The 22,543-nt window shown below is 36.2% G+C and overlaps 1 protein-coding gene across 2 annotated transcripts in view; it reads left to right on the top strand.

Annotated features, from left to right (window-relative positions):
• The window catches only part of EMCN (endomucin), a 117,482-nt gene that overhangs the window by 90,021 nt on the left and 4,918 nt on the right, over nt 1–22,543 (top strand). The window contains exons 6-11 of one of the 2 annotated variants that reach the window (XM_001108331.5): nt 1,772–1,864; nt 2,099–2,158; nt 4,024–4,119; nt 8,286–8,310; nt 9,481–9,542; nt 15,104–15,177. In XM_001108331.5, the coding sequence (XP_001108331.2) occupies nt 1,772–1,864; nt 2,099–2,158; nt 4,024–4,119; nt 8,286–8,310; nt 9,481–9,542; nt 15,104–15,138 (371 nt within the window). In that variant the 3' untranslated portion in view covers nt 15,139–15,177. The remainder of the gene's footprint in view (nt 1–1,771; nt 1,865–2,098; nt 2,159–4,023; nt 4,120–8,285; nt 8,311–9,480; nt 9,543–15,103; nt 15,178–22,543) is intronic. The other variant, XM_078002689.1, reaches the window with a different exon arrangement.

Here is a 22,543-nt window from a genome sequence, read left to right as displayed (position 1 = left end):
TGTGTTTGTGTGTGTGTGCTGGATTCAGAAATAATTTATTAACTGAAGGTTGCAGTTTAAAGAAAAACAAAACAAATTTAAAGTCTTTGTTCAAGCAGCCACCAAATCTTTCCACTATGAAATGTTAACATTTTGGCCTATCCATGGGTCATTAGCAATAACCATTGACACTGGGTGATCAACACATTTTAAGCAGGGAAGCTGGGAGTTTGTTCTGACTTAGACAGATTACACTTAGTCCTGAGGCTGCCATTTAGCCTATCTACAAGAACTTGGTAATAAGGTAGGACAATTAACCCTTGGGAAATCGCAAGAGGATTAACATCATCCGTTATTTAATCAGCCACCTTCTCCACCAAGACAACTGAAAGAGCATTCATCCTCGCTAAACTACTTGACACTGGAAAAGGCAGCTGAAAGTACCAAGGTTTCAGCTAGTTCCCACTCTTTTATTTAATATTCCTTTTTCTGCCTGCTTAGTGCACTAGCCTGACATTTTTCTTTGTTCTTATGGGCATATATCTAGCTTCCACCCACAGATCTCTTGCATGGCAAGAACGGTACAGACTCTGAACATTATTCTTCACCCACAGATGTCAAAAATGCATGAGCATGCAGTGCGTGCTGGGATGTGGGTGGTGAAGAAGGAATGAGCCAAGGCAGTCATAGAAATATCAATTTCTTTGGTGCAATTATATGTGGCCTCAATACGCCCAAGGAGCCATAATCATAAGAAGTGCCTCTTAGTGTCAGCTACATTTGACTGCACAACCCCTGTGGCCAGAGCTCCACGTTGGGTGTGTTGACAAGTATGGCCCTCACACTCTAGGAACTTGCAATTCAGAGAACAGACAAGGCAAACAGGCGTGATTTAAATAGAGCACTTCATACTGCAAGAGAAAGAGAAAAAATGTCCAAAAAATTTTCTAAGTACAAATTGTACTTTATTGCAAATTCACAAGAACACATGTTTTCAACTTATACAATACTTAATTATTTATATGTCCTTTAAACTTATTGACAGCTATGGATTTTGGATAGTAGATTTTTACTTATAAATTTTGCTTCAGTCCTTCTGATTGAAGATGGCAAATGTTAACTAAACAAACAAATAACAACAATACATTTTTTATTTATATTTCCCTTGGGGAAAAAAAAGAGCATGGACACTAGTGAAAAAAAAAAAAAACAGCCAAGCAGCAGTTACTCTAGAAAAGTCACATAATAAAACCAGTTGCTGAACTTTAGGGATGAAAATGAAGGAGTCTTCTTTGATTTTTCCTCAATTCTTCTAACCAAAGCCTCAGCTGCAATTTTTTTCCCTTCAATCACTGATAAATATTATAAAATCTGAAGTCCTGTGCAGTTATGATCATTTTAACTATGTGCGATAGAAAAAAGAAATCACCATAAGCCAAAGTTATAATATCTGAAATTTGAAAAATGCTTTTGCATAGATTTACATCCCACAGGAATCTTATGCAGTAGGTTATACAGGCTGTAACTTACACTAAAAAACTTACTGAAGTTTTCTTGGCGAGTTCCTGAAGATGTAAAACTGATACTCAGGCTTTTTGATTCTAAATTTAATTACCTTTCCAGAAGGAATGGATGAACTTACGGTTTAGTGTTATGATTGCATTTATCCTACTATTCGACAATAAATAGTTTTCACAGATCTTCAGAGAGGCAAACTGTTTGAATCTGCAAATAAATCCCGTATGAAGACTTAATACCCTAGTCTGATTCTACATTTGTAATTTTCATACAGGTAGCATTTTACAACCAGATGCCTCACCGTCTAAAGCTGGTACAGTATCCTCAATACCAGTTACAATTCCAGAAAACACCTCACAGTCTCAAGGTATGATATCTGTGTGTCTGAGTGGAAATCTGCTCTACCTGACCTTCTTTTTCACCAAGGAAGCACTACCAATCTTGACTCACAAAACAGCTCCTTCAGAATGAGACTGAATATTTTGCACTTGCAGCATCATACCTACAAATCATGGCTGCTTCCTTAAATGAGGGTGGAGGGAGGACTGCAAGGATTGGCACACATTAACCAAAAGTGACTTTTTTTTTTTCTTTCTTAAAGTAATAGGCAGTGAGGGTGGAAAAAATGCAAGCACTTCAGCAACCAGCCGGTCTTATTCCAGTGAGTAATAGCAATATCTTCATTAATGGCAGTAGATATACAGAATTTTGCATATGACCAGTAAAGGGGAGGAATCAGATTATGGGCAGCCTTTTGTCAACTTTATTGAGCCTGCAATCCCATTACAATACTATCTAACTGCTGCCTGCTCTGAAAATTTCCCACAGGTGAGTCGGGTCTTAATGACAAAAAAAAAAAAAAGAAGGAAGGAAAGAAAGAGAAGAAAGAAAGAAAGAAAGAAAGAGAGAGAAAGAAAGAAAGAAAGAAAGAAAGAAAGAAAGAAAGAAAGAAAGAAAGAAAGAAAGAAAGAAAGAAAGAGAGAAAGAAAGAGAGAGAGAGAGAAAGGAAGGAAGGAAGGAAGGAAGGAAGGAAGGAAGGAAGGAAGGAAGGAAGGAAGGAGGGAGGGAAGGAAGGAAGGAAGGGGAAGAGAAGAGAAAAAAAGCACACTTTGGCAATTTTTTTTCTTAGCTTAGTGTTTAGCAATTACAATCAAGGGCCAAGCATGACTCGATGGCACTAGTTTCAGATAAGCCAAAATGCACAGGTAGATGTCCCTGTAAAAGTGAATTATTTCCAAATTATCAGGTTGTATACCCTGAATATATTTCATTTTTGTCAAGTAAATAATTAGAGCAAAAAATAAATTATATCAAAAAACAGATTGTTTGCCTTCATAGAATATTAAAAACGACCTTTAAAAATGTTCCATTTTAACTAAAACCTATATATGTTATATAACGTTTATGTGTGTGCTAAGACTGAATACAGAATATTAAATAATTTCCTTAGTAATTAAGAATAAAAAGACTATATTCAAAGCTGTTACTATAAAAGGCTCTATTAAGTTTAGGTAAACCCATTCCATTAAATAAGTCATCATAGAAATTACTGACTTGCTGATTCACGGCATCTTCACTTTGGGAGGCAATAATAATTTCACCTAAGATCTATTATGAAATCAGCAGAACTTACTTAAAACAAATATTTAACTCTGACAATGGAAGTGTGAACCATCCTACAGGTGAATTGGAGAATAATTCCCACCCCTGATAAATATATAAGGAGTATGTATGCAAGCAAATATGCTAAACTAATAGTCACCTTAATTTCCTTTAGTTGTGTGTCTATGACAGCTCTCTTGCTTTTATCATTGTACTTTTCATCTTAGAAATAACCAACAGGAAGGAAGGAAGGAAGGAAGGAAGGAAGGAAGGAAGGAAGGAAGGAAGGAAGGAAGGAAGGAAGGAAGGAAATACAAATATGAAAAACTCACCCTAAGTTACTGCAGCAACATCACTCCCCCAAACAGACACACATACACCTATCTTTCTTGAATCATGTTCATTTTTAAGAATCATCTTCACTGTGATATCTACTTACAATATTTTATGCCTTTTCTAGTTTTTAGATATTATTATAGAAAGAAATTTGTGAGTGTTTTAGAAAGCCAGCATTAGGACGAGAGCAATCCCAATTGGGTTATATATATTTTCCCAGTAACTTCATTATAAAGTACTAAAAAATGTAATGAGTGAATGTGGATTTAATTATAATCTAGAGTACAACTTCTGCTTCTCCAATCTTCCATCTCCCCACTTCTTCAGTCTCCAGGAAGAAGGGGCACTCTCTCTTAAGGTTGGAATTTTGTTTCAGAAAGGTTACAAGACTGACATCAAGTGGTTATGTCAAAAATGACAACTAGAGGAAACCCCATGAATCAGAGAAATCTTTGCCTAAAATATAATGTTTTTAATAGAATGATGTTTAAAGAAGAAAGGAGATACTCATGCTTTTGCTCAGTTACTAAACTATCGCTGTGAAATTCAGTAGCCACTCTAATTGACAACGTCTCCAATTCTTTTTAGGTATTATTTTGCCGGTGGTTATTGCTTTGATTGTAATAACACTTTCAGTATTTGTTCTGGTGGGTTTGTACCGAATGTGCTGGAAGGCAGACCCGGGTAGGTAACTGTGTTTGTTCTTATTTTCCTGAAAGAAGAATGAATATATGCTCAGTTTAAACTTGATTTTAAATTCTTAAAGGGAGAGAAGAGTTATAGAAAGAAATGAAATGTCGTATTTCCTGATCATAGAAACAAAGGATGAAGGGCACAGACACCCACTGAATGCTAGTGAATTGCAGGGTAGGAATTAAATACTATTAGTAGATATTATCAAATGTGGGAAAATTCTTTTTAATGAAATAGCCCAAATTTTGTGGGTGGTCAGGGGAATATGGTAGTAAAGAGGGCATAAAAATGACACCTTGTCTGTGGTAAAGATTAACTCCATTTCTATGTAACAGAAAATAAAGACAGGGATTGCTAAGAATTCAGCTCAGGGGCCCATAATCTCAAAAAATGTTCTGTGACTAATTGCTCTCCTTGGAGACACACCCAACGAAAGTATCTTCCATGACCATGTTATATTTTTTAGCCTTTATAAAAATAAACTTTCTGTTTTAGAATAGAGTTAGAGTTACAAGAAAATTGCAAAGATAGTACAGGGAGTCACCACACCTAGTTTCCCCTATTCGCTTATTAAGATCTGATGGTATGTTTGTCACAATTAGTGAACTAATACTGATAAATTATTGTTAACTAAATTCTGATTTATTCTAGTCTTTACTGTCTTTTTTTCTGTCCCAGGAACTTTGACTCTTCTTTACTCAACCTTCATCTAAATACCCCTTCAACTCCCACAGCTCAGCTGTCATGTTACCTTAATTCCAAACTATCTCTCCATTTCACAGCCCAGCCCCGGTCATATAATGTAGTATCACGTAACCATGCCCTCATCCATACTATTCCTTCTGGAATATCCAGCCCACCTCTTACCTTTCATAACACACCGAATCTCCAACTTACCCATTAGGACTCAACTCAAACACAAATTTACTGTATCTTTTTATAACATACCACTTCTTCAAGCAGAATGAATTCTACCTTTAATTGTAATGCTACATATTTGGATTATATCATTTATCATACCACAGAATAGTTACTTATTTCTCCATGTGCCTACCTCTCTTGAAAATCAGGCAACCCCTCCAAGTCACAAATCACATATTGTTCACATTGCATGGTACCTAAAGCAGGCCCTTACTATATGCTTATTGAGTTACATTTTTAAATATACAGTAAATAGAATTCTCTTTCCCCACTTTAATTCTAAATATGTCACTAAAAAACTCTACCTAAGTCTCATAAACTGTTAAAAGGTAAAAAGCAATTATTTTTAAAAGGAATATAAGCTGCATTATTCTTTGTTTACCTCATGGACAATGTGCCCCCCAGGACACTAATGAATGTTATCCCTAAAGCCACCTACTGACCGTGCATTGCATGGACAGTTGTAGTATGATCGTGACAGTACCAGGAGAAACTAGGAGACCAAAACAGCAGAGTTCATTTTAGCTCTTGGTGAAAAGTAAAAACAAATCAATGCCTTTTCCTTTGGGAATCAGTGAATAAACTTCTTAAAGTCTGAAACATGTCTCCTTGTTCAGTTCTCAGAGGGGAAACAGCATTTTTATAAGTCAGTTTAATTTCCCTAAGTTTCTGAACTACCTACTAATCCTATCTATTACTGGAAATTGGCTATCCAAATTGAAGCCTGTGAGTGTTGAGTATATAGGATAGGTAAAAATTAATGTGCTAAATTTATTTGTAAAAAAAAAAAATGCTATACTAAAAATTACTTTACATAGGAAGATTTAAGAATACAGTATTTGAAAAGTTGACATTTTCTATTAAAGAGGCTTCTGTGGATGTGTAAAATTCCAACCACTATGGATAGCTATTCTGAAGACGTAAGTATTTTAAAGTCAAGTTTGGCAATTGTACAAAGAGCCAAATCTTTTTGGTTATCGTTAACTTTGTTTCTGAGACAGAATTTAAAGCACTGTTATCATTAAATTAGCACCATTAAATATCTGCAGTTAATCACTCTTCAAGTATATGGGAGAGACTTTATCTAGTTCGAGAAATTAGTAAACCCATTCTGCTCTGTGGAAGACAACATGAATCAGAGATTTCAATACGAAATTAAGCTTACCTGGACAAGGTTGACAGTGGACTGAGCTTTAACCAAATAAGAACGGTATATATGCAGAAAATAGTCTGTTGGCTTGCATCTATCTGCTAATGAGAATATTGCTATAGTTTCCTAGGGAAAAAAATATTAAAACAGGCATATAAAAATGTCAATACATTTTGCTGGAGAGAATGCGGAGAAAAGGGAAACCTCGTACACTGTGGGTGGAAATGTAAATTAGTACAACCACCATGGAGAACAGCTTGGAGGTTCCTCAAAAAAACTAAAAATATAGCTACTATATTATCCGGCAATCCCACTGCTGGGTATATATGCCTAACACAGGAAATCAGTATATCAAAGAAATACCTGCATTCCCACATTTGTTGCAGCACTGTTCACAATAGCCAAGATTTGGAAGCAACCTAAGTGTCCATCAACAGATGAAGAGATAATGAAAATGTGGTGCTTATACGCAATAATGTCCATTCAGTCATGAAAAAGAATGAGATCCTGTCATTTGCAACAGCATGGATGGAACTGGAAGTAATCATGTTAAGTGAAATAAGTCAGGCACAGAAAGACAAACTTGCCATGTTTTTATTTCTGGAAGCTAAAAAATCAAAACAATTGAACGCATGGAGTGAGAGAGTAGAATAATGGCTACCAGAAGCTGGGAAGGGTAGTGGAGGGGAAGTGGAGATAGTTAATGGGTACAAAAATATATGAAGTATGGATAAAACCTAGTATTTGACAGCACAACAGGGCAACTATAGTCAATAATAAACGTAATGGTACACTTTGAAATAACTCAATGAATATAATTGGACTGTTTGTAACGCAAAGGATACTTGAGGGGATGAATACGCCACTGCCATGATGTGATTCTTATGCATTGCATGCCTATATCAAAATCTCTCTTATACGCCATGAATATCTGCACCTACTATGTACCCACAAAAATTATAAATTAAAAAAATCAACTCATTTTAAAGCAGGGCTATTAGCATCACAGTTAATACTGTATTTGACACATAGGAATAAAAAAAAAATGCTGTTAAATCCTTACTGATGGAGCAAAGATGAGGTTAAGTCTAATTGGTCAGCAGCATATGGTGCCATGGGTTAAATCCTAGGGATTAAGAGTTATGATTGGATATCTTAACCAAGATGACAGAAATAGAAGCAGCCAAAATATTAGTGGAAGTTAGGGTCTTTATAAATAAGGATAGTCAAGGCCAGGAGAATTACATTGAAAGGGCATATTCAATGACAACATTTAGATTAAATATGAAAGGAAATCTAAGAAACAGAAGCTGAGTAGCAATGGAATAAAACCAGAGCAAAGGAGCACAACAAGGGAAACCTTATGCAATCACATTAAACAGTTGGCCTGATTGGCCATAGATTAATGCAAGATTTGATCACTAACATTCACTCCAGAGAGGCCACGTCCTTATGCAGAATGAATCATTCTGAGTTCTCACTCTAAACCCCAGGTGTTTTCTACCAGACAGTTGTGAAGCAGCCTGGCAAAGAGTACAAAAGATTAGTTGCAGCTAGTAGCCTCTGTGATATTTTGCAGGGCTCTTTTGAGAGGCTGAATCAGTGGGTTTAAGATACAATTAGATATAGTATCTACATTGTAGCTCACCACAAACAGTGATTTGTGTCCCAGAAAAGAACAATGTATAAAAGAAAGTCAAAACTTCAATTCTCTGGCATAAAATCTTCAATACTTTTAATAGATTTTTTTCAGAGATACTGAAATAAACAGACATTTTCTGTTGTCCATGGGATATGCAATAATGAACAGTAATTTCACATAGTGATATGAAACTACAAGATCAAGATTAGTCCAGAACTAAATGTAGTGGGGTTGACCTAATTAGGACTATCCCATGAATGCCAGGATAAATATGAACCATACCAGAGGAAATGGCTTGGCAAGGGGAAAATTAAAATATTTTAAAATGGCTTAGAAACATCTCTGTATAGAAAAGAGTGGGTGGCAGGTAAGGGAGTTACAGGGGCTCAGATTTTTGGTAGCCAACTTCTTTGCAACTCTAATAACAACTCCCTCTTCTTCTAGGCACACCAGAAAATGGAAATGATCAGTAAGTAAGCCCATATCATCTTTTGTTTAGATCCTACCATTTACATGTGAAAATTATTGTTAACTCTACTTATACGTTTTTGGATTATTTTCTAAAGTGTAGAAGCACTACATATTGGCTTTGACTATTTGTCAGAACTCTCTCCATTTAACAGAGAAATTCCAAATATAAGATCATGTTTAATCTTGGAGTGGTAAAATGGGAAATAAAAAGATGAAATGGAAAAAGTAGAAGAAGGAACATAATTATGAGGCAAAATATCATAGAAAAAATCCCTAGAGTTTTTAGATAGTTTTCCCAGTGACAATTTTTAATGTTTATCACAGAGAAAATTGTGCTTCTACCTTGAGCCAGTTCTCAGTGCCTTTAAGGTAGATGGCTATTCTACTTTGACTTGATTAAAATAAAGCAGATTTTACCAATCCAAGCAACTGTAACAACCAAGGTGCTGCAAAGACACGTGATGAACTGTTTTTCATGTCAAAACAAACCTTGTTTTCCTTGTTGACATGAGTTTGCGGTCTACCTTCATACAAGTGTTTTTATATTTCATAAGGTTGTAAACTTTAGAGATAATGCTACATTACTATTCATATGACTTAGAGACTCCTGAGATGTCCAAAGGAAATAATTAGAGTTTGAAACTCTTTCGGATAGGTGAGAACTCTTGATTAAAATAGACAGTTCAGATACCGTACTACAGTATCTCAGGACTTCATGAAAAGGATTATCTCCAGAATTCAGCATAAGCCCAAAAGGTTTGTAAACATTTATATGTCTTCCTCTCCATAATTCAGAATTGGAGACATGTGCAATATGGACCTTGTGCCAAGTGTTTCACACAACTCATACTAATTTTTAATTTATCTGACAATCACTATAAGAGAGTGGCAGGGATTTACTGGCTTGATTGCAGAAAAAGTAAAAATTGCTAAAAAGTATATGTGTATTTGTACGTGAAAAGACAAAGTTCTTGCCATGGAAAGATATATGTATGTATGTATGTGTGTATATTGTATGTGTGTGTGTATATATACATATGTATATATACACACACACATACATATATATGCATATGTATCTTCATCATTCTGTTTGTGTCACAGTACTTTCACAAACATTCAATGCTGATTACTGTGGTGCTAATTTAATGTTTTCTGTTTCAAATAGACCTCAGTCTGATAAAGAGAGCGTGAAGCTTCTTACTGTTAAGACAATTTCTCATGAGTCTGGTAAGTTTCCAGACAATCGATTAGATGAAAATTAGTTATTTTAGAATCTAACTATAACCTTGGATTTTGTTCATGTGAAACATAAACAAAAAGCCTAACTTCTTTAGAAATAGCCAATTACTGTCAATAAATGTAAAATTCTTCCATGAAGGAAAGAAAAATCTTACCATTTTGATAAGATTATTGGACTATGTGGCCTTTAGAGGTTGCTTTCTATATATGTGTGGATGTGTAGATGGCTGGAGGCATTTCCTATTCTGCAGGAAGGGCAGAAAGATCACAAAATTTGTTAACAAGTTTTTAAATTATTGCTGTTGTTTTGTTTCATTTTGGTACTGGCTATGTAGAGTCACATGTGGTCAAGAGGACAAAAAAACTGGTCATCAGTTAAAATGTAAATCAGGTTTTATATCATTTATATAAATTTAATCATGCCTCTCCATAAAGGTAAAATATAATATTCTATTGATGTAATGTGAATGTTCCCAGTTTCTTAGGTATATTCATTTGATTGAAATTGTAAAAGTCTTTCAAAATATAGGTATGATTTGTGTCAAGAACAATGAAAAAATGTGATGCTGGATAACTTTTCAAAATTAAAATCATAGATTTTTCTTTGTTTTGAGTAGATCAGACATTTAAACCATTGATATCACAAAACAGATCAATTAAAAGCCATTATTAGTTTTATAAAATAATCTAGCTGGGAGCTGTGGCTCATGCCTGTAATCCCAGCACTTTGGGAGGCTGAGGCGGGCAGATCACCTGAGGTCAGGAGTTGGAGACCAGCCTGGCCAACATGGTGAAACTCTGTCACTACTAAAAAATACAAAAATTATCTGGGTATGGTGGTGCATGTCTGTAATCCCAGCTACCTGGGGGACTGAGGCAGGAGAAATGCTGGCACCCGGGAGGCAGAAGCTGCAGAGAGCCAAGATCCTGCCACGCACTCCAGCCTGGGTGACAGAGGAGCGAGACTTCATAAAAATAAATAAATAAATAAATAAATAAATAAATAACTTGTGGGTCTAATTTAAATATCACGTTACATTAATACATTTACAATATCCAATTCTCCAATTGAATATTGGGGATAAGCTATATTATAAATATTGCTGGTGGCTCAAAATAATTTCGTAAAACAGAAGCTATAAATATTGTCCCAAATCAAGAGCAAGATATTACAGGCTGAAAGTGGTTTCAATTTCATGTATAAATTCAATGTAGAACAAACGGCAACAGGCAAACAGAAGAGCTGAAGAGCAAGGACAGCTGAAGCCTGCGCAGGAATGCTAAAACCCCTCACATGAGCCATCTTCTTTCAGGAGAGAGCTCCTTTTTCCTTGCATCTCTTCCACTCTTTAATACACACATTTGCTTTATTCCCGTACTATCCTTTGTCTCAGGAGGAACCATCTGAGGGGTGCAAAGGAGCAGAATTTACTCATAAAGTGGTTAGAAGCTACTCACAGTTTCCTCCTGGCTATTCACCAGCCTTTACTCAGTAGCCAGGCCTATTCTACCAGGTCAGGGAAAAGGGCAAAAATAAAAAAGTGGTCAAGCAGGCTAAAAGTGAACCAGTCCTGAGTAAGCACATGAGAGACCCTAAGCATGACTACACGATTTATCAAGAAAAGTCCTCAGAATCTGCCTGTGGCTTGCAAACAGGCATCACACATATTCCAAACACTCTGCAGTCATGTTGGCTCTCCAAGCGGTGAGTTAGGGTGCTAAACATACCTGGAAATGTTCTGTGTAGAAGCTCCCGGCTCTCCTTTTGAGGACGGCGCTGGGATCGGGACTACCTGCAGTTTTCTACCACCCATTTCCACCAAAGAAATGGGACAACTGACACTAGAATCATGACTTCCAGCAGGGGGAAAACCTCAGAGAATCTTGTGTTTCTTGGTTGCAAATGTAACAGCAGACTCTTCTTTAATGCCTGGGGAAAATTCTATGTAGGCTTTCTCCCACTCTCGCGGTGACTATAGCAGTAAGTGAAATAGACGGTGGCAGACTAGTTAAATCGACCCTTAGCCCACCTAATTTCCTTTTCTTCAAACAAAGTCAGGTCACAGGTCTAAAAGGGAGATTTTATCATGGAAATAGTAACATATAGTCTTGAATACTTTTATTTCTGCCAACTTCAATTTAGAAATTATATTGCTTTTAGCAAAATAACCTCTCAAAGGGCAACCCAGATAACTACCATGGAAAATATTTGGTGATAGGGCAACACTGAAATTGGTGATTCAGAGTAGACTTCAGTAGTCCAGAATTTATTATCTAAAATACAATGCTATCCAAATGCTCCTTGTACTACCACAATTTTTATTAAAGTCTATCATTAACAGAACTTGGTGTCTCCCCAAACACTAGCAAACAAATTTCTTCCCACTGCATTTCAAAATGTATTCAAATATATTTTCTTTATAATACTATGCTCACTACACTCGAGAAGTTACATTACTAAAATTATTTTTACTTAAGTAACTTCTCTTACCTAATACTGATGTCTTTCCTAAAAAATAAGTCCAAAAAAAAAAAAAAACTTAAATGACTAGGTTTGATATAAGTTCACAAACTTAGCTCAATTTTTCTACTGCTGCCTAGATAAAAATTTTTAGAAATTTTTAAAATACAGAAAAACATTGATAGAACAAATATCTGACTACCAACTACTCAGAATTGATGACTGTTACAATTTACTTTCTTGGTTTCAAGACCTAAGAAATATAATGTTAATTAATGAGCATAGAAGGGTAACACAATGAAATTTGAGCTTCAGTGGTCATAAAAATTATCTGAATCTGTCATTAATTCAGTGTAGAAACCCTGGACTTTTTACCATGGTACAGACCAATAAACAATGTTTCCAAGGAAACAGCCCTCTGCAGCAACCCACCTTTAGGAAAAATGCCAGTGGATGTCAAATCTTCTGGTTTTCTAGAAGCCTGAATGAGCCACAGTTAAAGTTCTGGTCATTTTCTCCTGGGAAGAGAGTTTTTTCACTCCAAATCTCTCTTTTTCAATTAGGTTATGGAGTAAGTAATGTGGTTGATGTTCATCCATCCATTCTCCCTGCTTCCTTTAAATATATTCTTTGTTGAATAAGGTCTTCTGCTGAAGTTGTAACTCATGCATGTTTAAATTTATAACTCTCTTAAATGTAAAAGAGAAAGTTTACTAGGGTCTAACAAGAAGATGCTTTCAGGAAAAAAAAAGAGTATCAAATGTTGCAGATCAAGGAGTCCTTTATAAGAACATATGAGCTACTCCTCAGCTTTAGTAAGGGATCTCGTCAGGTTAAAGGTCACCATGATTGACTAAAAAATGTATGTGTGACATGTGTTTTAAATGTGATTCTTATATCATCTCAGAAATCTAATACACATTATCTCACTTTTAATATGTCAGGTTATACAAATTATAAAGAAAAAATTTGGAATTAGAAATATATATGACTCTATGGAAGAAGAAAAACATTGTATCACTAAACTTAGCTTCAAAGCATCAGTTGACTTTGAACCATTTAGAGTAAGAAAAATCAGATCTGAATTTATTAGAATACTCCTCTGCTTAGAAGACTCTGATAGGTAATAACCTAAGATTAAGTTCAAACACCTTAGCATGTCTGCAACACCTTCCATGATATGCCTGCCTTCTCTAGCTCAGTTTTGACAACACTTGATATGCAATAACAATGCATATTTCTCAGACTTCATTTATTCCCTTCCCTGTCCCCTGACTGTCTCTGTCTTTCTGAACCCAGCTTTCTTGAAGGAGGAGTCTCTTGTTCTTCTTTGTCATGTGCACTTCCCCGTCTAATGGTAATTATATATGATTAATATGTCATTAGCAAACTAATTAATTAGTATGCTATGGCAATTATTCATTAAGTGCATAGTCATCATTTTTTGCTTATTTTTACAAATAAAAGTTCATTGAAAACAAAAAATGAACCACAGAGTAAAAATGAACAAAACATTCACAGATTTATAAAGCCGTATGTAGAATCCTCTTCTGTCCTCAGCCCTTCAATATTTGTCTCATTCTCTGCATTTACACCAAATTTTCCTTGACTGTTTCAAGTGCAAATGGTTTTTCCCTCATCTTAAGATGTTGTTAATTTGGCAAATTAACATACTTTACTGCCTTATAATATTTTTTCATGGCTGAAACTACCATTTTAATATTTGACCAGATTATGAATAATGAAAAATAGAAAAAAACAGAGAATAAAAGAGAATTTAAAACTACCCATGAAACAATCTTCATACAACCACTATTGGCATTTGATATATTTCCCTCTGGATGTTTTTATTTTCACTAGATATGTATGTGGGTTGTTTGATTTTACTATAAATATCATTATTCTTGTTACTGATATCATATTGTTATTAAATTTTTCTCAAAATTTCTAGTCTGTCGATTAGACAGACCTTGAGGAAGAATATTAAGAATTGTAAAGATTTTCAATGACTTGCTTTGCTTGACTTCTGGCAGACGCTAGAGGATGAATCAATATTTATTTTGTTTACTTCTCATTCCAGTACTTCATAGCCATGGGTTCCAAACAGGTGCTGCGTCGTTTGCAAAATGAACAATAGTTAGCAAAAGATTACCTTGGAGCAGGGTCTGGGAGTGCTGCAGCACTATGCCCAACATTTCTCAGAGCATAGAACCAAAGGAGCTCTTGAAGAGGATTCTTGAGTTTGTTCTCCTCAGAGGTCTCTGGCACTATTTGTTATTGCCATGTTGATACAAGTAACAGGTGACATCCTCAGAGTCCCCAGAGGACAGATTTCCTAACAACTGGCAAATAAAAGCTGGAGCAAAATGATGAAATTTATTCTAAAAGCTGGAGATTTTGACCTATATTGCTTTTATATTGTGTGACTGACGTTGATACTCAGTTCTACCTAAAAGACAGAAGTAATGCAAAATATGTTGGTAATGAATCCACTATCATGGAAAAAATACTTGGAGCCTCTCAACTTGCCATCATCCTAGGTTAATATTTCTGTGTATATCGGATGGTGGAATAGCACTGGGATTTTGAGTAATGGCACCTGCGCTGCTCTGTATATCACCCAAGTGTTCATTTGGCCTATAAATTCATTTTCACAAAACCCTCACTGAATTATTTAAACAGAAGGACCCTAGAATGTCTTCCTGATAAAATGGCACTTTAAATACATGATATGGGCTTGCTTAGGCAGCGCCAGGTCATGTAACAAGGAAACATCAATACTCATTCCCCAGGGTTTCTTTGATGTTATTATCTCCCAACTCACATCTCCCACACCCACTGCCCCCTGACCTATCCCACCCAGGACTTCATATTGCTACTTTGGAGTGAAAACAGATGATGGTTTGTCAAAGCTCATATATTTTGGTGACTAATTTCTAGACAATACCAAGAGGCAAACGGTGGCTCTAATGACATTCTTGCAGGAAAATTGAACTTTCCTTGAAAAAGAGAAAAAAGCTAGGAAACTTTGTTTTCATCCTTACTCAGTCTCTGAGCTTATAGATCAAAACATATCTTCTGTTCTCAGGTGAGCACTCTGCACAAGGAAAAACCAAGAACTGACAGCTTGAGGAATTCTCCCCACACCTAGGCAATAATTATGTAAGTTTCCCTATTTCATTCACGGAGACAATCATTAATATCTGTTTTGTTAGCCTGGTGCAGTTTAGATTGTTTTTAAAGAATTTCAAAAGCTGAAAAGTTAATGGTTTGTGTCAGTGCAATTATCATTCATTATTTATTTGTCTAAAAACAAACTCTAACAAAAATTGCCAAAAAATGCATGACCTGGTGGTTGTAGACGATTTGTCCAATTCTCTTGCCTATCTAAGGAATGATACAATTTGTTCTTTCTGCCTGTTGTTAATGTTTCCTTGTAAATCCAGTCTGCCTACCTAGATCAGTAAGCACACACTAACTGTGGCGCTTAGACAGACTTCTGTTGCTAACAAAGACTGGCAGGATCCAAGTGACAGTGCTTGCAAATTTGCAGTTTATTGCAAGAAAATGATAAAGCATAGAAACTGCGTTACAGTAAAGGTGTGTATCACGGCCACAGTCTGGTTCAGGGAAATGGGTTCAGAGAAGCTAGATGAAGGGTCCAACTGCCCTCTCTCTATAAGGACCATACCAGAATACATTTTCTCTCTTCTCTCTGGGTCTAGAAACCATGGATGTGTGGAAAAAACACCTTCAAAAAGATGACCTAAAATTCAGTTTCAGCCAGGTTTCCTTTTACTCAGCTGGTCATGTAGACATAGTCTTGCTGTGTAACCAGCCAAGGGACAGAGCCCTCCAGATAGCGTGACAAAATCAGATACAAATGATCAATCTTACTACAATAATTGTGAATCAATAAAAAATGGAAATTTCTCAAAAGTATATTCCATGTCATGACCAGGAGTAAGCTCAAGGCAGGTACATTTCTTATTTTAGTAAAGAGCCCAGGTCAATGTTAAACCTGCCTTGGAATTAACTCTCCCAGTTGGTATGGGATTGCCTTTTACTTTCCCAGAACTGAGTAAGGAAATGCTCTTCTGACTTTAACTTAATTGTTACAAGAAGTATCAATTAAGTGTTGTCACTTACTTTTTGAGGTTTTATAAAACTTGTAGAAGAATCGACCCTTCGGCAACTAACAATAAGAAATAAAATAAAATAAATACATCTCCAGAATTGGCCTGATCACAATGGTAGTCACTCTAGGTAAAGTGTCCACGATGAGAAATATTGTATTCATGGCCTAGGTCTACTGCCTAACTACCAACCCTGTGCTGTTACAGACACTCAGAAATTTCTTGTAGAATAAATGGTACCTGCTGTGCTTGTCTGCCCAGGAGCAGAAGACAAAGACAGAGGAGTGCCATCCAAACACATGTGTCAGTATCAGGATTTTATCCCCCTCTAGCCAGTAATTAGGGATGGATTAGGAATCTTGGAATTTGTGCACTCTCAGCATGCTGCAGTGCCCTCTGGAAAAGAGGCAAGCCTGCCTCTCCCTGCCCTCCTGCTCTTCACCAGTCATGAGCCCCCAGCTTGGGCCTGCAATACAATCACCTTTTCCCAGCTGATTAGTCTAATAGGCAGTGGCTCTGAGTGGCAAGCCAAGGTCTCTGCCCCTGCTGTGACCAAGCTTGGGGGAGAGAAAAAATCCCAAGCTTGTCTCAGGCCTGCAGTGCACAGTCTGGGAGTGCTAAGCTGAGATCTACGACCAGCACTTGAGTGGGAGAGGATCACACACTCTCAGAGCACTGAGGGGGAGCATGGCTACAAATGTGAGGAAACACAGAGGGGCTGCATGGCTGGTTAAGAGTCTATCTACCAGCCATTATGTTTAAGCACTATCTGTTGAATTGCAAACCAAACTTCAACACCAAAATACTTTGGTAATATAGTCCTCTGCAAAACCAAGGACAAGAAATCAACTGCAAATGAAGACCCTGCACAAAGCCTCAGCCCTCTGAAAACATATAGGAATGAAACCCACTATACTCAAATTATGCTACAATTAAAGAAACATCACCCCACATAGGTGAGAAAGAACCAGCTCAAGAACTCCTGAAATTCTAAAAGCCAGATTGCCTCCTTACCTCCAAATGACTGAACTGGTTGCTCTGCAATGATTCTTAACTAGAAAAAAGATGGATGAAATTACAGAAATAGAATTCAGAATCTGGATGGCAATGAAGATCATTGAGAATCAGAAGACTGAAACCCATTCCAAGGAATCTAAGGAATTCAACAAAACCATACAAGGGATGAAAGATCAAATAGCCATTTTAAGAAAGAAAAAAATTAATCTGATAGAGCTGAAAAACTCACCACAAGAATTTCTTAACACATCAGAAGTATTAACAGCAGAATAGATCAAGTCAACGAAAGAATCTCAGAACTCAAAGACTAGTTCTTCACATTAACATAGTCAGATAAAAATAAAGAAAACAGAATTTTCAAAAATGAGCAAATCTCCAGGAAACATGAGATTATGTAAAGAGGCAAAACTTATGACTCACTGGCATCCCTGAAAGACAAGGAGAGAAAGCAAGCAGTTTGGAAAACATATTTGAGGATATTGTCCATGAAAATGTCCCCAACTTAGCTAGAGAGGTTGATATTCAAATTCAGGAAATTCAGAGAACCCCTGCAAGATACTATATAAGACAACCATCCCCAAGACACATAGTCATCAGATGTTCCAAGGTCAATGTGAAAAGAAAAATATTAAAGGTAGCTAGGGAGAATGGGCAGGTCACCTGCAGAGGGAACCCCATCAATGGCTAACACTGGACCTTTCAGACAAAACTCTATAAGCTAGAAGAGACTGGGGGCCTATATTCAGCATCCTTAAAGAGAAGAAATTCCAACAAAGAATTTCATATTCAGCCAAACTAGACCACATAAACAAAGCAGAAATAAAATCCTTTTCAGACAAGCAAATACTAAGGGAATTCATTACCACCAGACCTAGTTTTCAAGAGGTTCATAAGGAGTTCTGAATATGGAAAGAAAGGACCATTACTGGCTACTACAAAAACACACTAAAGTACACACAACATTGCCGCTATAAAGCAAAATCACAATCATGTCTACATAAAACCAGGTAACAATAGAATGACAGGATAAAATCCACACATATTAATATTAACCTTGAATGTTAGTGGGCTAAACACTCCATTTAAAAGGCATCAAGTGGCAAATTGGATAAAGAAGTAAGACCCAAGTGTATGCTGTCTTTCAGAGACGCATCTCACATTCAAGGACGCCTACAGTCTCAGAGTAAAGTGTTGGAGAAAGATTTATCAAGCAAATAGAAAACAAACAAACAAGCAAGAGCAGGGGTTTCTATTCTTATTTCAGACAAAAGAGACTTTAAACCAAAAATGATCAAAAAGGACAAAGAAAGGCAGTGATAAAGGGTTCAACTCAACAAAAAGACTTAACTATCCTAAATATATGCACCCAACACTAGGGCACCTAGATTTACAAAACAGTCTTTTAGTCTTACAAAGAGACTTAGGTAACCACACAATAATAGTAGATTTCAACACTCCACTGATGATATTGGAGAGATCATCAAGATAGATTACTAACAAAGATGTTTGGGACCTACATTTGACAATTGACAAAATAGAACTAACATGCATCTACAGAAAAGTCCACTCAACAAAAGCAGAATATAAATCCTTTTCATCCATGCATGACACATACTCTAAAATTGACTACATGTTCAGTCAGAAACTAATTCTCAATAATTTCAGAAAAGCCAAAATCATATCAACCACATTCTCAGACCACAGCACAATAAGAATAGAAATCAATACCAAGACGATTTTTAAAAACCCTGCAATTCAATGGAAATTAAACAATCTGCTCCTGAATGACTTTTGTGTAAACAATGAAATTAAAGCAGAAATCATGAAATTCTTTAAAATTAGTGAAAACAAAGATACAACATACCAAAATCTCTAGATACAGCTACAACAGTGTTAAGATGAAAATTAATAGCACTAAATGCCTATATCAAACAATTAGAAAGATCTCAAATTGACAATCTAACATCACACCTAGAGGAACTAAACAAATAACAAACTAATCCCACAGCTAGCAAAAGAAAAATAACCAAAATCAGAGATGAATTGAGTGAAATGGAGATGATAAAAACTATGCAAAAGATCAACAAAACCAAAAGTTTGCCTTTTGGAAGAATAAATAGGACTGATAGACTGTTAGCTAGACTTAAAAAGAAAAGAGAGAAGATCCAAATAAATGCTATCAGAAATGATAGTGGATATTACCACTAACCCCATAGAAATACAAAAAACAAACAAACAAAAAATCCAGAGACTATTACAAACATTTCTATGTACCCAAACCAGAAAACATAAAAGAAATAGGTAAGTTCCTGGAAAAACACAACCTCCCAAGATTGAACCAGTAATAAACTGAAAACCTGAACAGACCAATAACGCATTCCAAAATGGACTCAGTAATAAAAAAACCTACCAACCAGAAAAAGCCCTGGACAAGACAGATTCACAGCTGAATTCTACCAGGTGTATAAGGAAGAGCTGGTACCAATCCTACTGAAACAATTCCAAAAAATTGAGAATAAACTCCTCCCTAACTCTTTCTATGTAGCTAATGTCACACTGATACCATGAAACCTGCAGAAACACAATGAATAAAGCAAACTTCAGGCCAATATCTCTGATGAACATAGATAAAAGTTCTCAACAAAATACTAGTAAAGTGAACACCAGAAGCATGTCATAAAGCTAATCCACCATGATCAAGAAAGCTTCATCCCTGAGATGCAAGGTTGAGTCAACATATACAAATCAATAAGTGCAATTCATTATGTAAACAGAACTCAAAACACAAATTCCATGTTCATCTTAATAAATGCAGACAGAAAAGGCTTGTGATAAAATTTAACAGCTTTTCATGTTAAAACCCCTCAACAATCTAGGCATTGAAGAAACATACCTCAAAATGATAAGATCCATCTATGACAAACCCACAGCCAACATCAGACTGAATGGGAAGAAGCATCTGGAAGTGTTCCCAGGAAAACTGTAACAAGACATGGATGCCCATTTCACCACTCATATTCATATGGCACTGGGAGTCATAGCCAGAGCAGTCAGGCAAGAGAAGAAATAAAAGGCATTCAAATAAGAAGAGAAGAAGTCAAACTATCTGTCTTCATAGATTATATGATTCTATACCTAGAAAACCCCGTAGTCTTTTCCCAAGGGCTCCTAGCTCTGATAAACAACTTCAGCAAAGTTTTGGGATACAAAATCGATGTACAAAATTCAGTGGCATTTCTATACACCAACAACATCCAAGTTGAGAGACAAATCAAGAATGCAATCCGATTCACAGGAGCCACAAAAATAATAAAATACCTAGGAATACAATTAACCAGGAAGGCAAAAGATCTCTATAATGAGAAGTATAAAACATGACAAAAGAAATCAGAAATGACATGAACCAATGGAAATATATTCCATTGGAAGAATCATATTGTTTAAAAAGGCCATACTCTTCAAAGCAATCTGCACAATCAATGTTATTCTCTATCAAACTACCAATGACAATTTTCACAGAATTAGAAAAAACCTATTCTGAAATTCATTTGGATCCAAAAGAGAGCCCAAATAGCTAAAGCAATCCTAGGCAAAAAGAACAAAGCTGGAGACATTACACTACCCAACTTCAAATGATACTACAAGACTACAGTAATTAATACAGTATGATACTGGTACAAAAACAGACAGGTAGATCAATGAAACGAGTTCGAAAACCCTGAAATAATGCCACACACATACAACTTCAAATGGCACTACAAGGCTACAGTAACTAGCACAGTATGACAAATGATACTACAAGGCTACAGTAACCAGTATAGTATGATACTGGTACAAAAACAGACACATAGGTCAACGAAACAAGTTAGAGAACTTTGAAATAATGCCACACACAACTATCTCATCTTCAACAAAGCTGACAATAACAAGCAATGGGGAAAGGACTTTCTAGTCAATGAATAGTGCTGGGAAAACTGGCTAGCCATATGCAGAAGATTAAAACTGGATCCTTACCTTTTATCATATACAAAAATCAACTAAGATGGATTAAAGACTTGAATGTAAAACAAAAACTGTAAACTCTCTAGAAGAATACCTAGGAAATACCATTCTGGACATCAGTCTTCATGATGAAGACTCCAAAAGCAATAGAAACAAAACCAAAAACTAACGAGGCCTAGCTAAACTAAAGAGCTTCTGCACAGCCTAAGAAACTATCAACAGAGTACACAGACGACTTAGAAAATGGGAGAAAATTTTCATGAACTATGCATCCGATGAAGATATAATATCCAGAATCTATAAGGAATTTAAACAAATGAAAGAGTAAAAAACAACCCCATTAAAAAATGGGCAAAGGACATGAATGCACATTCTCAAAATAAGACATACACAGGACCAACAAGCATATGCAAAAGTGCCTAACATCACTAATCATTTGAGAAATGCAAATCAAAACTATAATGAGATGCCATCTCATATCAGTCAGAATGGCGACCATAAAAAGTTAAGAAGTCACAGATGCTGGTCAGGTTGTAGAGAAAAGGGAATGCTTATACCCTGCTGGTGAGAATGTAAATTAGTTCAATCACTGTGGAAACAGCCTGGAGATTTCTCAAAGAACTTAAAACAGAACTACATTTCAACCCAGCAGTCCCATTACTAGATATAGACCAAAGAAATACAAATTGTTTTACTGTCAAATCACATGCACATGTATGTTCATCACAGAACTGTCTAATATAAGAAAGACATGGAATGAACCTAGATGCCCATCAACCTAGATGCCCATCAATGGTGGACTAGTTAAAGAAAATGTGGTACGCATACACTATTGAATACTATGCAGCCATATAAGAGAACCGGATTGTTTCCTTTGCAATAACATGGATGAACCTGGAGTCCGTTATTCTAATTGAAGTTACTGAAGACAGAAAACCAAATACTGTATCTTCTCATGTCTAAGTGGGTGCCAAGCACTGAATGCACACAGGCACAAAGCAGGGAACAATAGACACCAGGACCTACTCGAAGCGGGAGGGTGGAATGGGAGTGAGTACTTTGAAACTACCTATTGGCTATTATGCTAATTACCTGGGTGACAAAATTTTCTGAACGCCAAATCCCTATGGCATGCAATTACCCATGTAACCAAGCTCCAGATGTACCCCTTGAAACTAAAATAAAAGTTTTAAAGGAGAAAAAAAGGAATCTGGAAGTTTGTCCATCCTATGCAATGGACACTTCCAGGTGCAAAGTTTGAGAAGCTGGGGATGAGATACGTTGTTCAACCCTAGCTGATATATGGAAAGCTTCCTTCCATACTTGCTATGGTTGCTTTGCAACCCAGTGGCTAGTAAAGGGTTGTTTTCTAA

Source organism: Macaca mulatta, chromosome 5, assembly GCF_049350105.2.
Source record: "Macaca mulatta isolate MMU2019108-1 chromosome 5, T2T-MMU8v2.0, whole genome shotgun sequence".
NCBI classification, from domain to species: domain Eukaryota; kingdom Metazoa; phylum Chordata; class Mammalia; order Primates; family Cercopithecidae; genus Macaca; species Macaca mulatta.
This window is presented reverse-complemented; position numbering and strand designations above follow the sequence as displayed.